Below are 15,548 nucleotides of genomic sequence, written 5' to 3'. Positions count from 1 at the left end.
ATGAGTCACTCCAGCCTCCTCAATGTCAAGCAGAGACGGAATGGAAACATCTCAAAGCTTCTCCAACCTTGAACACACTGTGATTCTATGAGACAAGATAGCCACCCACTGGCACTCTTTCCTCTAGCGTGACAACAGTTCTTGAGATTGCCCTCTGGCAACAAGTTTCCAAGTGTTCCTTAGAGAGACAGTCTCCCTGTGGCCCAGTTGTTCCTAATCTCTTGGGTCTTGTGCCACTTTGAGGATCTGATGAAGGCTAAGGACCATCTCCCTGGAACAAAAACCACACAGATGAATCTAGGGGTTCATCAATCTCCCGAAGACCACCAATGGACCCCTTCATATGGCCTGCCTGACCCTGAACAAGGAGACCTCTCTGCCCCCTGTCTCATCACCCTGCCCCAGTCACTTCCTTCAACCTTGTGAATACGTGTCCTGTGTTCATTATTTCCACAAGCCTATCTGAACATTGCAATGCTCTTTTCCTTGGACTGTTAGCCCCTTGAGGACAGAGGCCAGGAATGGTTGAGGGTTGGGCAGCCAACACAGTAGCTGGAGCTTAACAAAGCCTTGGTGATGATGGAGGAAATGGGGGCCTCAGGGAGAGAGAAGCAGAATCTTTTGAAGCCCCAAACTAACTCTTTCCAATAACAGCCACTACACTTGATTCTTAATTAGCTTCTTGATCAGACAATTTTACCCTGATTGAAGAGGGTGGCTTAAAATTTTGGTCTGAACGCTGCCTTCTAATTATCTAACTGTCTAGTGTTCAGGAAGTAATTAAACCACTTTAATGGATAGATGGCTGAAGGGGGAAGGTGCACCTGTTTTTGAAGATAATGCTTGTTGGGCAAAAATGGGAAAAGCATGAACTACCTCATTCGCATCCACTTCCCTTAGCTCTCCCTCTGCTTCCTGTTCTACAAATTACTTATTGATCCCTTGGATGGCAGAATAAAAACAAACAAAACAAAAACGGAGGAAGGTGGGTAGGGCTCATCTGATTGGGACAGGTGAAAATAGGGAAGTTGAAGAGATGGAAGAGAAGGAAGATGGGTTGGAAATGGTGGTGGATGGAGATAGAGGATGAAATTAGAATAGGAAGAGGAAAGCTATTGATGAAGGGAGGCAGAGAAGCAATAGAAGAAGATGGACCATTAGAATGCATGGCAGTACCAGAAATTCAGTATGTTTTGATTGGGTCCTTCTCTGGTATTTTCTGTTTCATTTAACAGTGACCTCATAACCACCTACAAGGTGCCCAACCCTGGGCTGTATTTGTGGGAAATCCAGTTCCAGAAGAATTGCCACCTTCATCTCCCTGACATCTCTCCACCTTTGGGGGCAACTCTTCCTCACATCGCTGGAGGCTCCATAACTCTCAGAACACTTTGCTTGCCATCATATCTCTTCCCACCAGCCTCCCGCTAAAGTGGCCCTTTGGTTAGCCCACAAGGAGGGAGGGAAGGTGGCCACTGTGAGTGGGTGATCCTGTCTGCTTGGCTCCTCCTGCCCCTAACTCACCACTGACCCAGGGCTGTCAGGGAGTCCTCAGTCCTTGGTTGGGATCAGCATCCCAATCCTGCCCTGCTGAATTCTGCCCATTGGCTCTTGCTGTGTCCAAAGCAGTGAGATACAGTTTAATTCTATTTAGGTAATATTTCCTGAGTACCTACTATTTGCTTTTCTGAACACCTGTGACGGAACAAAAAAAACTGGTTCTTATCACATATGGAGTTAACAGGCCAAGGTTAACTGAGAAGTCTGCAGAGAAGCTTCTGGTCCCCTCAGCAATGCCCAAATCTTCCTTCCCAACCCTCATCTCCTGCAGGTATCCTGATTTAAGTGGCAAAAAAGTTACAGACAAGTCTACAACAGTGCTTCTTAAACTTTAGCATGCATCAGAATCAGCCAAGGAGCTTATTAAAACATGGATTCCCGGGCTCTACCTCCAGAGAGTCTGAATCAGTAGGTCTTGGATGAGGCCTAAGGATTTGCATTCCTAAGCCGATGCTGCCTGTGTGTGGACCACACTTGAGTAGCACTGCCTAGAACATGGTCCTTATTCTGGCCTACTGCTTCATGGAAGGCTCTAACTTTTGGTCAAATAAAGAGTTAAAGGTAATTTTTTTAAAGTTTTATTTATTTGAGAGAGAGAGAGAGTACAAGCGGAGGGGAGGGGCAAAGGGGGAAAGAGAGAAAGAATCCCAAGCAGACTCCCCACTGAGCATGGAGCCCGACACGGGGCTCGATCTCACCATCTTGAGATCATGACCTGAGCCGAAACCAAGAGTCAGATGCTCAATCCACTGAGCCACCCAGATGCCCCAAGAGCTATAGGTAATTTTTAAAAATACTCTAGTTCCAGATGGGACAGACATGGAAATGTGACGCAACCAAAGAAATGGATACTTCCCTTCTAGACCCAGAGGACTTTGGGTCCCACAGTTCAGAGGCACCTCGCCAATGAACACGCACTGGACATTCAGTGTCTGCCACTTACTCGCTCTATGGATTTAGGCAAGTTATTTCCTCTTCCCAAGCCTCAGGTTCTTCTTCAGTAAACTGGGACTGATACCTCCTTGCTTATAGGTTGTTAGGAGATTAAAGGAGGTAATGAGTCCTCTGTGCTCCTGCTTGGTGCTGTGCCCGGCACACATTTAACATGCAAAGCCACATGATATTGATCATTGTGGGGGTGGGGGTAGAAGTTACAGGACAGAAAAAGCCCACTCGTATCTTTTCCTCCTCCTTTATTGCCAACTCCCTTCCCAAGCGCAAGCACCTGCTCTTCTGACTCCTAAATGCCCTTCCCGATCCTCAGTCTGAGTCACTGTTTACAGATGAATAAGATGCTGGAGCTGAGAGGAGCTCTAGGGGCCAGCTGATTCTGCAGATGTGGTGACCAGCCTCCACTCCCGTCTCCTCTCCCACCACCAAGAGCCTTCAGCAGTGCCGAGGGAGTGATGCTCCCCGCCTGCAGAGTCACCTGCTGTCAGACGGCTGTGGGGCAAGACTTCACCCTGCGGCCCCACCGCTGCCAAGCTCAGCTTCCCGATGCTACCCCCTCGAGGGCCCAGCCCTGTCAGAACCTGCACTGAAGAACTTATCTGCAATCGTGGGAAAGAAATCAATCTAACCAGTGTCCAGGGAGGGGCTGTCCTCTTGGAGGCGACTTTTATTAGAATTCCCTTCCCAGCAGAGTCCTTGCTGGACTGGTTGACCTTGGTCAAGCTGTCCAGGATGTCTCTAAGCACAGCAGAGCCAGAATCATCCCGGCCCCTCTGCCCACTCAAGTCATTGCAGAGACCTTTGAGAAGACCTTAGCTAGAAAATCATTAAGAGTGCTGAGACTCCTTGAAATGAATGAATGAGCTTAACTCAGTAGGACTGGGTAGGCAGGAGAAATATTCCTGGAGCCCCAAATATCCCTGCATTGGGACAAGTGAGGGGTTCATTCCTGGAAGTGTGTGCATGAAGCTATGTCCCAAGATGCTGTGGGTTTTTTCCGTGGCGGCTCTCTAAAAGCTCAGAGCTATCACTCTCTGGAAAGACACAGACAGAAGCGCATTTCTCAGCCATTCTGGGCAATGGTGGTGCAGGTCATGGTAAATGAAGGTGATGGTGATGACAGTGCTTAGGGAATGCTTCCTATGTTCTGTCACTCTGGAAGGGCTTTGCAAATATAGTCTGCATCTCACGGAAATCCCATGAGGTAAGTGGTATTGTCTCCACCTGACAAAGAAGAAACTGAGCTCAGAGAGGCTTAGTGTCTTGCCCAAAGACACACAGCTTGTACAGGTAGTGGGACATAAACTTAGGTTCATCTGAAACAGAATGGTGCCATGTGTCTGGGCTCCTTCCTCCTCCATGCTGCAGGTCGTGGGCTCCCCCAGAGAAAGCAGCTATGGAGGAGATAATTGTTTTATAGTCTGCATATACAATTTCTATTTCAATTCACAATAAGATGTCTTTTGTGCTATGCATTTAAAAAATGTGTTAACAGCGTTATAACCAAGTGGTTAAGGATGTGGGCTTTGAAATCAGATGAAACTGGGTTCTAGTTGTATGATGTTGGGTGATTTACCTCTTAGTCTTAATTTTTTTATTAAGGAAAATGAGCATCTTAATAGTAACTACATCGTGAGGTTGTAGGGAGTGAATAAGATAATGCACATAAAGCACTTTTTAAGTGTTTGGTGTATAGCGAATAGTAAATTTTAGTTATTATTTTATTATCATCATTATGAAATAAGTTTCACATGATTTCATCTTAAAGGAGTTATGTTAAAGTTACAAAAGTAGTTTCTTTAAGCAAATGTGCCAGAATTCTATATCTAAAAAGAGTTTAAAATCCCAGGATTTTAAAAGACTATCCTTGGGGGGTGCCTGGGTGGCTCAGTTGGTTAAGAGTCTGCCTTCAGCTCAGGTCATGATCCCAGGGTCCTGAGATGGAGCCCCGCATCGGGTTCCCTGTTCAGAGGGGAAGCCTGCTTCTCCCTCTCCTGCTCCCCCTGCTTATGCCCTCTCCCTCTCTGTGTCAAATAAATAAATAAAATCTTAAAAAAAAAGAAAAGACTACCCTTTGGAACTGGCGTAATCTTTCTTAGGCTATCCTAGTGCAGAGCATTTCTGGAAATTTCTCAATGACAGCCTTTGATGGACATGACTGACCGTCCACCAAAACCCCACTCTTCTCTTCCTTGGTACAGAGTTGCCACTGAGAAGGAATGACATTTCACCACTTTGCACCCACAGGGAGCTGGGTGACCAGGACTGCATGTGAGCATTAGTCAGGCCGAGGTTTAAGAATGGGTATTGAGGGGGAAAGTACGTGGTCTGTATGTGTGTGTGTGTGTGTGTGTGCTTTATCCATGCTTGCTCTTATTTTCTATTAGCTGGAAATAAAAGATTCAAAAGCCTAGGGGACTGTGGTCACAAAATGGAAGGAGCATGGGTCCCTGAGTCTCTGTGTGGAGGAGAACCTCCCCACTGATCAGGAGCTTCTACTGCATTAAACCACTGAAATTTTATATATATATATATATATATATATACATTCCATTGAACCAAAAGCTGCTTTTCTCTTGTGGCCCCTACCCTAGCACTACAGGTATTTTAGTTAGGGTATTTAGTTAGACTAACTCCAGCAGATGCATATATATATATATATATGCATGTTTCATGTTTTCCCCCAAAATATATTACTTGGCTCAAGCAGCCACCTTATTTACTAGATTGGGGTTTTTTTTTCTAGCTATAGACCCACTGTCAATGGACAGACATGCGACTCCTGAAGCTATTCCCAAGACTGTGCTGTAGGCACTGAAGATGGTTCCCAAGAGGTGTTCCTAAACTATTTGAGCCCCGTCCACACACTGGAAGAAATGAAGTGCCTCCCAAGGGGTCTCCTTTGAGGGGGACAGTGCTCACTTGGCGTGTCTGCTTCTAAATCAGTCATCTGCACTTACCGAGCAGCTAGCATTTAGAGGTGGAGAGAGGGGGCCTTGCACAGGAAGCCCTTGTTGGTCGGGGGAGGCAGGGGGTGTGTGGAATATGACTTAACAGTTAATCTGGAGAGTTGGATAAGCCATATGCATTTAATGGAACACAGACTGAACATCATCCTCCCCATTTACATGGCTGACGCTTATCAGTTGTTTGGTCTAGCCAACATGATTGGGAATCCCCCCACCGTCACAGTGGTCAACCTCTGAGAATTATGACATCTTCTTACAATGGAAGTGACTTCAAAATCCTAGAATGCCAGACCTAGAAGTACCTTGCAAGTTATCAGTTTCAACCGTCTCATGTTATAGAGGACTTAACTGAACTCCAAAAAGAAGTAACTTGCCCAAGGTCACAGAAGTGGTGGCAAATCTAGTCTTCAGACCTAGATTTTCTACTTCCTAGTCTCTTCTGGGGTACCAGGCTGCCTTCCCCATATTTTCAGTTTATTAATCAGGGAATTAAAAGGTTTGACAGATGGGGTCATTTCTAGCCCAAGGGAAGGAAGAAAGGAAGGAATCTTTGTGCCAGGTAAGTGTTTTTTAGTTAATGTGAATTAAAATTAAGTTTGAAAAATCATGTTTTTGTAGTCCTGCTGCTCCTACCCTTTGCCCACTTACTATAAATTGGAATTTGAATTCCTTTATCTCAGACAGCAGGCACCAGGTATCTCTAAATTATAGGAAAGAACCTCAATGAATAGCAGACAGAGGAAGCTTTAACAAAAGATTTTCTATAATTCTGTAAATTACCATATTCCACTGTTTTAAAGATTTGGAACAATCTCGGAAATGCTCTCCTTCCTTTCCCTGACCACATCCCACTCACAAGTAAAAAAACAAACGTGATAACGATGAGGTCCTCATTTTTTTGCAGATTTGACTTTTTGGTGGCCAATCTCTTGAGTCTGTGGAGTGAAAAAAAATGTTTTTGGTGCCAAAGACCTTAATTAATTTGCTTTTGTTAAATCCTAATAACTTGACCCACTAGAGCAGAGACTGTCCCATTTGTTTCCTGGGAGGCTCTGTCAGCTTTTCTGCTTGGGCAGCCACCGTCATTAGAAATGACGGAAGAGGAGGCAGGTGCTGGGAGGACATTCAACGTAATCAGATCTTCTCATTGAGGGGACATGCGTGCGGGAACTAAAAACCTTCAAGAAGAGGCACTGCTCCATATAACAGCAGACTCTCAATTATGTGAGGACACGGAGTCAGGCTTCCTAGGCTGTGACTAGCTTCTGGTTTTAACAGTTTCTGCAAACCTTTATTGGGTGCCCACTCCAAGGGGAATCTACCCGGATCAAGTGTCTCCCAGCCTGGTCACTGATTTTATGAATGCCTGCTCCTTTCCACATGCCATCGTATTTAATCCTCTCAACAATGCTCTGAAAATGGTATTATTATCCCATTTCACAGATGAGAAAAGGGAAGCAGAGAGTGGTTATGCAAATCACAGAAGGTCTCAAGGTTAGTAAGAAACTGAGCAACACGTGATCCAGGTGGCACACTCCTGCCACTCCAGAAACCCACCATCCTGGGTTTTGTGACCCATTCCCTCTTGTTTTTCTCATTCTCTGTCTTCATCCATCTTTTAAGCCTATAATGGTCCCCAGGTCTCCATCCTTAGCCACCTACTCTTTGAATGCTCCTTCTAAGTTGTCTTGCCAAAACCCACAGCTTTACCCCCTCCTATTGTTGACCCCCAAACCCGTGTTCAAGTTTTATGATCCAACCGCCTACAGAAACCTTTCCTTACCTCCCTCCCCCACTTCTCATTAGTCACCGATCCTCATCAGAACTGGTCCAATGCCCTCAAATCTTCCTCTACGAACAGGAGGCCACCAAAGGCCCTTTCTTTCTTTCTACCCCTGCAGAGACTCTTTCCTGGCAATGCCTTCCCCTCTTTGCAGCCCATAATGTACTCCATGCGTCTTGCTTCTCTTCTACTGCAAGCACTTCGCTTAGGAGCTGCCTCTTACCTCACTGCCTGGATTTTAGGCTTGTGATGGGCCTTTTGTTTGGAGCTTTTGCCAAAGACTTACCTTTGGTTCCTCTTTGCTTCTCCCATTGCCAACCCCATTCTCATGCTCAGCTGTGGTATCCCCACGCAAGCCAGACCCTGGGATTCCTACTTGCTTCAAAGAAGTTCATACAGTCCTATCTTATCCACATCCTAAGTGCTTCTCAAGGTCATCCCATACACGTCTTCCCCACTGCACCGTTTTGCATTTCTTTCCCTTTTGCTCGGACTATTACAAGCATTTTCCAGTTGGCCCCTCGCTGCCTCTAGTCTTTCCAGCTCTGGTCCATCCTCCCTACCATCGCCAGAGTTACCTCTGTAAAGCACACATACATCTGACCACATTTCTTTCTGGTATAAAATCTTATTAATGCCTCCCTGTCACCAACAGGGTGAAGTCTGAGCTGCTTAGCCCATGATTCATGATACTGTGGGACTTGGCTCCTGCCAACCTCCACATCCCTATGGCCCATCACCCACCTTCCCACTCTGGCTCTTGACACTGAGCCATACACACCTGCTCCGAGTTTCCCAAGTGTCCCTGGTTCTCTCAAGTCTTTGGCCTCTACACACGCTAGTCTCTCTGCCTAGAATGTTCTTTTCCTCTCTTCTGGACAAACTTTGACCTATCTTTTGAAAATGGCTGAAGGATAGGTTTCCTTCCTTCAAAAAGCCTTCCTGGACTCCTCCAAGAGGGAATTAATTGCCCTCTATTCTGTTCCACATTTCTCTGTATCTTACTCTGGCTGCCACTGTGCTGTGATTTATTTGTAGATTGGGAGTTCCTTGAGGGCAAAGACTGTCTCCTTCATTACTTTATTAAAGTTCCCTAGTTTTAGGAACAAAATCAGACAGCCAGGAAATGCTACTGAATGAATGGAGATGCTAATCCTGAGCCCCTCCTGACTTATAAATGATAAATGATAAATGATTAACTTGTCTGCCTTCCCAGTGAAATGTAAGATCCTTGAGAGCAAGTGACTCTCTTATTGGGAGTGCCCTTTCAATAAATATTTTTTAGTGAATGAATGGATTCCCTAAGTTCATGTTAGCCAGGACATGTAGCTTCCCCTGCCCTAAGTTCCTTCCACCAGAGTGTCTCACAGGGAGAAAAACCACCCAAATTTCACCTCAATTTCTATTTTTTTTAAAGATTTTATTTATTTGAGAGCGAGAGAGAGCACAGAGGGAGAGGGAGAAACAGACTCCCCGCTGAGCAGGGAGCACAATGCAGGGCTCAATCACAGGATCCTGGGATCATGACCTGAGCCAAAGGCAGACACTTGACCAACTGAGCCACCCAGGCACCCCTTACCTCAATTTCTTTTTTTTTTTTTTTAAGATTTTTTATTTATTTATTCATTAGAGACAGAGAGAGAGAGGCAGAGGGAGAAGCAGGCTTCCCGCGGAGCAGGGAGCCCGATGCGGGACTCGATCCCAGGACCCTGAGATCATGACCTGAGCCAAAGGCAGACGCTTAACCATCTGAGCCACCCAGGCGCCCCTTACCTCAATTTCTTAAGCCTCCCTCTCAGTTGGTGTCAGAATAGCACTGATCAAAAGGGAGGTGCAACAATGGCTAAACTCCAAGACCCTGAATAAAGGACAGGAGCCCCCAGGACTCACTAAATTTCTTATTGCTCAGCCATTACCTTATGGGTCAAGGTATTACTGGACCAATTTCCCTTCAACCTGCCTCCCCACCCAAGCTCTGCGTTTGCAATTTCACAGAGCAATCAGAGATAAAAGAGGCAGTGGAAAGCACCCTGGAATTGGAGTCCAAGGTTTTTGGCCTAATTCTCAGCTCTGCCATTTTTTTAGCTATGTGACCTGGAGCACTATTACTTTAAGCTTTTCCTCATCTGTTAAATATGGATCATAATACTTACCCTGCTCATCTTTTAGGATTATTGTGCCCTTTCTCAGTTCTTCTGTGTCCTTGCAGGAGTGTTTGGTGGTTTGTTCTGTCCACAGCAACTTAGTTTTGGTTTTCACAGTGGCATGGATTGGTCTAGGAAGTTAGGACTCTACCCAAGACGTTTAATCTGTAAGGGCAGCTTGTCTCCCAGAATGTACAACCTTCTGATATAACCAAGTCTAGAGCTCTTGTCCACAACCCTGGACCCATGCTGCATCCAACAGAGAACCCAGACCTTCCTGGCACCCATTTCAGGCAAAATTCTTTGGTGAGAACCAGGTGGACATAGCTGTGGATGGAGCAGATGTGGCTTCGTGGGCAGCAAGGTGACCATGTCCCATACACTGCATCCTCTTGGCTTCATGGCAGAGAATATCTGCTCAGCTGGTGCTGGTGCCCAATGGAGTGTCTCTTTGTGTCCTGCCCACTCTCATGAGTTTTCCCTTAGAGCACTGCTCTGATAAAAGGTAAATCTATTTTTAAGGATTACTTAAAGCTATATATTTCATGTTTACTCAGATTCTTTACTGTCTGAGGCCATTTAACAGTCTTAGGGAATAGACAAATTGTTTTTGGTATCTGAAAAATAGAGAAAGTTCAAAGACTCATTTTAACAGATGGTCTTATTCCTTTCTTACTCAGCCTTTTGAGGTAACACAAGGCTAGACTCATTTTCCTTCTTCTAGTGATAAATTTCCATCCAGGTACTGAATTTCTCCATCCATCGAAGGAGCTCAAGTCTATGGATATGAATTTTTTCATTTAACATTTTTTTCCAACCAACATTTCTTCAGAATAGTCACCTCTCCCATTATCACTTCTACCTACTTTCTGATAAGGAATCATCTCTTCCTCTGTCCACTCTGTCACATCATTTTCTTCCACTTTCTTAGGACTTCTGGAAGGGAAACTTCCCTTTTCCCATAGGAATCAACTAATTGACTGAGTTTTAAAACTGATGACCACCTCTATAGTAATATAGGTGCCGTCCTGTGACTCTCATCCATGTTGTTCATTTTCATGCAGTAAGAAGACCACATTATGCTTCCTTCTGGCTCACCTAGCCAGGTCTCTTTCCATGTTCTAGCTCCTCTGTCTTGCATTGGTTCAGTGAAACAGGTTTGTGTGGCCAGAGTCAAGATTCATGGATAGAGGCAGGAGGTGGTAGGATAGAGGGGAGCAAGCATACTTGCTCCTTCTCTCAAAACAAACTAGACCCTGGGTTGCCATTCTGGCTTGTTTCCCTGGAATTCTGATGAAGATGGAGTGTCAGCCGTGTTACAACATTCCCTAGGGTGGAGGTAACCCCTGACTGGTGGCTGCTTTACTATCAATGCCTGGTGGGAGGCTGTAGTTTGGGCGCCCCTGAGTATAGGGACACTTGTAACTACGTATGACTTTTGTGGGGAAACTATGTCAAGGTGGATCCTGTATGCACTATTGTGGGTCTCATCTCTTTCTTCATGAACTATCAGCTGGGGGCTGAGAGACTAGCCCTGGACTAGGTTATGGAGTACAGCAAGGACTCACCTGCAGAAGTAATCTGGACTTGCCTTATGGAGGTTGTGGTTCCTGTCCTAAATTCCTCTAAGTGAATCTAGTGCTAAGTGTACTCTCTGGTAGTTCTGTGAGTCTAAGTGTCTAATTGAGCCTAAAAATAAATACACTGCTGGTACATTCCAGGCTCCTCCTGACTGTCCTACCAGGGAGCCTCTTACTTTATAACCACTTATACAGTACTGAGTGTTTTTCCTCAACTGACCAGAACACTGCAGAAGAGAAGTAAATGACTGATACCTGAACTTCACCATTGAAACCACCATCATCACTACTGATTATCATCACCAGTATCAAAATCATCAATGCAACCATCACAAGAATCTGTTTGTGCATTTCAACTACTGTCCGTCATCTTCCACTCTCTTCTTTAGATCACATGTTACTCTCTTTTTGATTCTGTCTCTTAGAATATTCTCCTATGGACAACCTCTCCTAGAAAAACAATGAATTCAGAGTCCTGCTCTGCTGCCTGAGTCAGCCTAGGACAAATCCTTCAGTATCAGTTTCTCCATCTGAAAAATGGGAAGAAAATTATTGCCCCCAGGGAAATGGTCTGACAACTGAATTAGCTCCAGTTATAATCAACAAAATGATAGAGCAGTCTAAACTCTTTAAAGGTGAGCTAGTCTAAATATAAATATGTCTGACTACTTTGGGATGGCACTAAAAGCACTTGGTCCCTAGGCAGCCCCCTCCTGTCCAATGGCTATCTCCAGGCAGTCACTGGCTTGTCAGAGCAGAATGGACAGATCATGGTGTGGCTTTGCATCCTGGGAAATCATGTTTTCTTAAAAGCTTGGAAGGAAGGAAAGCAATATGAAAACTCTCAATATCTAGCTCACTGTGTTTCTTCCAGAAATTGGGTGACTGAGTGCAATATATATATGAAGAGAAAGAAGAGAAAGAATTTGAGAGATAGAAGTGGGTTGGAGGGAGGCAGATGGAGAGGAGCCAAGAAAGAGACAGAGGACGAGATGGTTCTGTGGAGTCCTGCTCAGAGGGAGACACTATGAGCAGGAGGGACCAGGTGCCAGAGGCACGAGCAGAGGTGCTGGGTGGCTCAGAGCCACAGGGAGCAGGTCTGCTTGTGAGGGCTCTTCCTATAAGTGGGCCCAGGTGCACTCAAAGTTGCAGATGGCATCTGCAGATGTTCCATAAGGGACACAGAAGACTCCTGCTTTCTGATGCAAGAAGAGAATGGAAAGAGCACTGGACTGCCAGTCAGGAGACCTTGCTTCTAATCCCAGCTGAGCAATACTGAGCAGATCACTTCCCTTCTCTGAGCCTTAGTTCTCTCAACTTCAAAACAAGAATCATACAGGTTGATCCCATGATCTCTTCTATGTTTCCTTCTCTCAGTCTTCAAATCTATGAAGCCCTGAATGGCAGGTGGTATTTATGCTCCTCTTTCCCTCCCATGCTCCCTCCAGGGGAGGAGGAGTATGCTTCCCTTGCCCACCCCCACACTGATGTTGGTCTCGTTGATGACTTGCATTGGCCCATGGGCTGTGGACAGAGGGGACAGTATGCCAGTATTGAGAAGAAGCTTTGAGAGGCCTTGCAAATTTCCACCAGTCCTCTTGTGCTCTTGTACCTGCCTAGAAAGGTACACCCCAGAAGCCCCTGCCCCTTTACCTGGGCCCCAGCATGAGAAGCCACTCAGAGCGGGCTGGAACCCAATGCACAGTCAGAAGCCAAACCGAGCCAAGCCCAGCTGAGCCACAGCCGTCATGCAGACCCAGCCACAGGAAATAAATGCCTGTCATTGTGAGGCACTGCAATTCTGAAGTTGCCTGTTACTGCAGCCAAAGCTGACTAATACACCACGTGACAGGAAAGCAAGTCTCGTAGAAGGGACCAGTCAAAAGCCTTCCTGAAGGAGAATGAAGGACAGCTGGAGAGGCTCCGCCAGGCCCTCTGCTGCTGCCCCCCCTTCATGCCAGAGCCGTACACCTCCATATGGAGACACACCTGGTTTTTGGCAGCCACCACCCGTGCCTCAACAGGGTAGGAAAGGATTTTGGTAGAGGGGGAACGAAATTAGAATGCTCCAAGTCAAATTCCTCCCCATTCACAGTCCTCTCTTCCACAGTCCTCCAAACCTGGGCAATCTGTCTAGGTGCCATGAAAGGCTGCTTTTAAAAAGGCTCTTGAACTCAGGGCTGAGGCATTCATTTAGCTAGCAGGGAGAGGCAGCAAGATGCTTAGGCAAGTATCAAGTGTCAGCATCACTGGTCTCTGGCTGCCATAATCAGATGCAAATCTCCAGGCCCCTCTGACTCCTAATATTAAAGAGCCCCAAAGAAATTCACATAGCATCTTCTAGCCAAATTCTAGCTAATAGATGTTTTCCTGCCAAACGGAGCAGTGTAGCCTATTTGATATAATATACAAACTAAAGCCCAGAGAACAAAACTGTGGAACTTTAGTGCCATCAGCATCATGGCCTAGGGGGTAACATGAGACTTCCAGGTTAGGATGTATGACCAGTGCTTAACCATGCTTCATGTCACTGAAAGAAAACCGGGATCATGGTCACTTGAATGACAACTCCAGAGTTGAAAACCATAAGCATTTGTTGGGAAGAACAAAAAGACCCGGCCCTCCACCAATCGACCTAACATAATAGAAAAGGAAGGAACACAGATTTGGGAATGGTGTAAGGGAACAGACAGGAATTAAAGTGGAGGGTTTCCAACTTTTTTTCTAAAACACCAAAGATTTATTTAGAACAGAAATATATGTAAATGGATAAAAGTACCGAAACTCAAGGTGAAGCAAGGGCGAAGATTCAGAGGCTGTCTGCCCTGCGTTCCATTGCCCACTCCCAAAATTGGTTCCTGAAGCTATGTGTGGAACATTGGGACTCCATACAATTTGAAAACCACTAGACTAGAGAAATCTGGGGCACTATAATAGGCTTATAGAAAGCTGAAGAAAAGGGGGAAAGGGCAGGTATCGTGATGCTGTTTCTGGGCATTTTGCTGGGAAGGGAATGGAATTAAATGTATAGTCATCCCTTGTCAGGGCTTGGCGACCATGGAGTACACAACAGAGAAGAGGGCCTCCAGATCCCGTTTGAGGCGGACAGACTGACAAACTGACCTTTCTCAAGTCTTCTTAGAGGCAAGCCTCCTTATCCTTATCTTCAACTGGGCAAGAATAGATTTGTTTGGGAAAGATTTAGATCTTCTTCCTTTGGCCTGCCTCCTCCCCCACCCCATTGACCCCTCAAATCTAAGGTGCTGGCTCCTCCTGAGTTTACAGGTCTCAAGCTTGGTGCTTCGACCTTTCAGGGGGAGGGATCCTGAGAGATCTGTCTAACTCACCAGCACATGGGTCCTCACTTCCCATAGAGACAGGCCCCCAGACCCACCTATGCACACCACATCCATGAATCCGTACATCCCATAGCAGATCTGGAAGAGGAGATCTTGGCGCTGCCATTTTGCTGAGGGACTGAAGGTTGACCAGATAAGCCAAGAGATACTGGCGATGAGGAAGAGGGAACCCAAGATGGCGGCTGCAATCTGAACCTTCTCAATGACTGTCAGAGAGATGGCTTGCCACTGCAAAGAAGACAAGGATAGGTTAGCTGTTGCTTGGATGCCCTTACCCCATTTCCACCCCATTCCCATCCCTCCTCCTTCTGCTGCCCCAACCTCTTACCTCGGGTTTAGGATTTAATGCAAAGCTTCTTAACTTGGAATACAGTGGCTATCGTTACAAGTTTCTGAGTTTTTTAAAAATTTTATTTATTTATTTATTTGACAGAGAGAGACAGCGAGAGCAGAAACACAAGCAGGGGGAGTGGGAGAGGGAGAAGCAGGCTTCCTGCCGAGCAGGGAGCCCCATGAGGGGCTCGATCCCAGGACCCTGAGATCATGACCTGAGCCGAAGGCAGATGCTTAACGACTGAGCCACCCAGGCGTCCCAAGTTTCTGAGTTTTTTGTTGCACTTTTAATATGGAGGAAACTGATACCACACCAAATGGTCAGAAGTTATTGTAGGGAGGGAGTTCTGGGCAGCCATGGCTGGGAAGGGAGGCCTTTATAATTGATTATGATACAGACAGAGAAAGTGAAAGCACAGAGCCAGTGTAGGTGGTATTCTAGGGCCCAGAATATTCTTTTCAGAGCAACATTGTTTATTTTCACACTAATAGGGCACAGGCCTTTCTTTTACTTATTTTCTACAACACCTGACATGTCATTTAATATAAATGCCAGATATTACCAATTCAACAGACAAGGAGAGGACACAGGATGTGGGGGAGAGATAAGAAAAACAGTATAATTTACTGACTATATATGAGCACTGAGATCTCATTTTTTAACAGAAAAAGCACTATGCGGGCACCTGGGTGGCTCAGTTGGTTAAGCGACTGCCTTCGGCTCAGGTCATGATCCTGGAGTCCCGGGATCGAGCCCTGCGTCAGGCTCCCTGCTCAGTGGGGAGCCTGCTTCTCCCTCTTCTCCTCGCTCCTGCTCTCCCTCACTATCTCTGTCTCTCTCAAATAAATAAATAAAATCTTTAAAAAAA

The 15,548-nt window shown here is 45.8% G+C and overlaps 1 protein-coding gene across 1 annotated transcript in view; it reads right to left on the bottom strand.

The window, feature by feature from the left end:
- The window catches only part of MARCHF4 (membrane associated ring-CH-type finger 4), a 109,386-nt gene that overhangs the window by 4,280 nt on the left and 89,558 nt on the right, over positions 1-15,548 (bottom strand). Inside the window, exon 3 of the mRNA XM_081815465.1 lies at positions 14,382-14,574. Within this exon, the coding sequence (XP_081671591.1) occupies positions 14,382-14,574 (193 nt within the window). The remainder of the gene's footprint in view (positions 1-14,381; positions 14,575-15,548) is intronic.

This window comes from Leptonychotes weddellii, chromosome 3 (genome assembly GCF_054177405.1).
Source record: "Leptonychotes weddellii isolate Sample4059 chromosome 3, ASM5417740v2, whole genome shotgun sequence".
NCBI classification, from domain to species: domain Eukaryota; kingdom Metazoa; phylum Chordata; class Mammalia; order Carnivora; family Phocidae; genus Leptonychotes; species Leptonychotes weddellii.
This window is presented reverse-complemented; position numbering and strand designations above follow the sequence as displayed.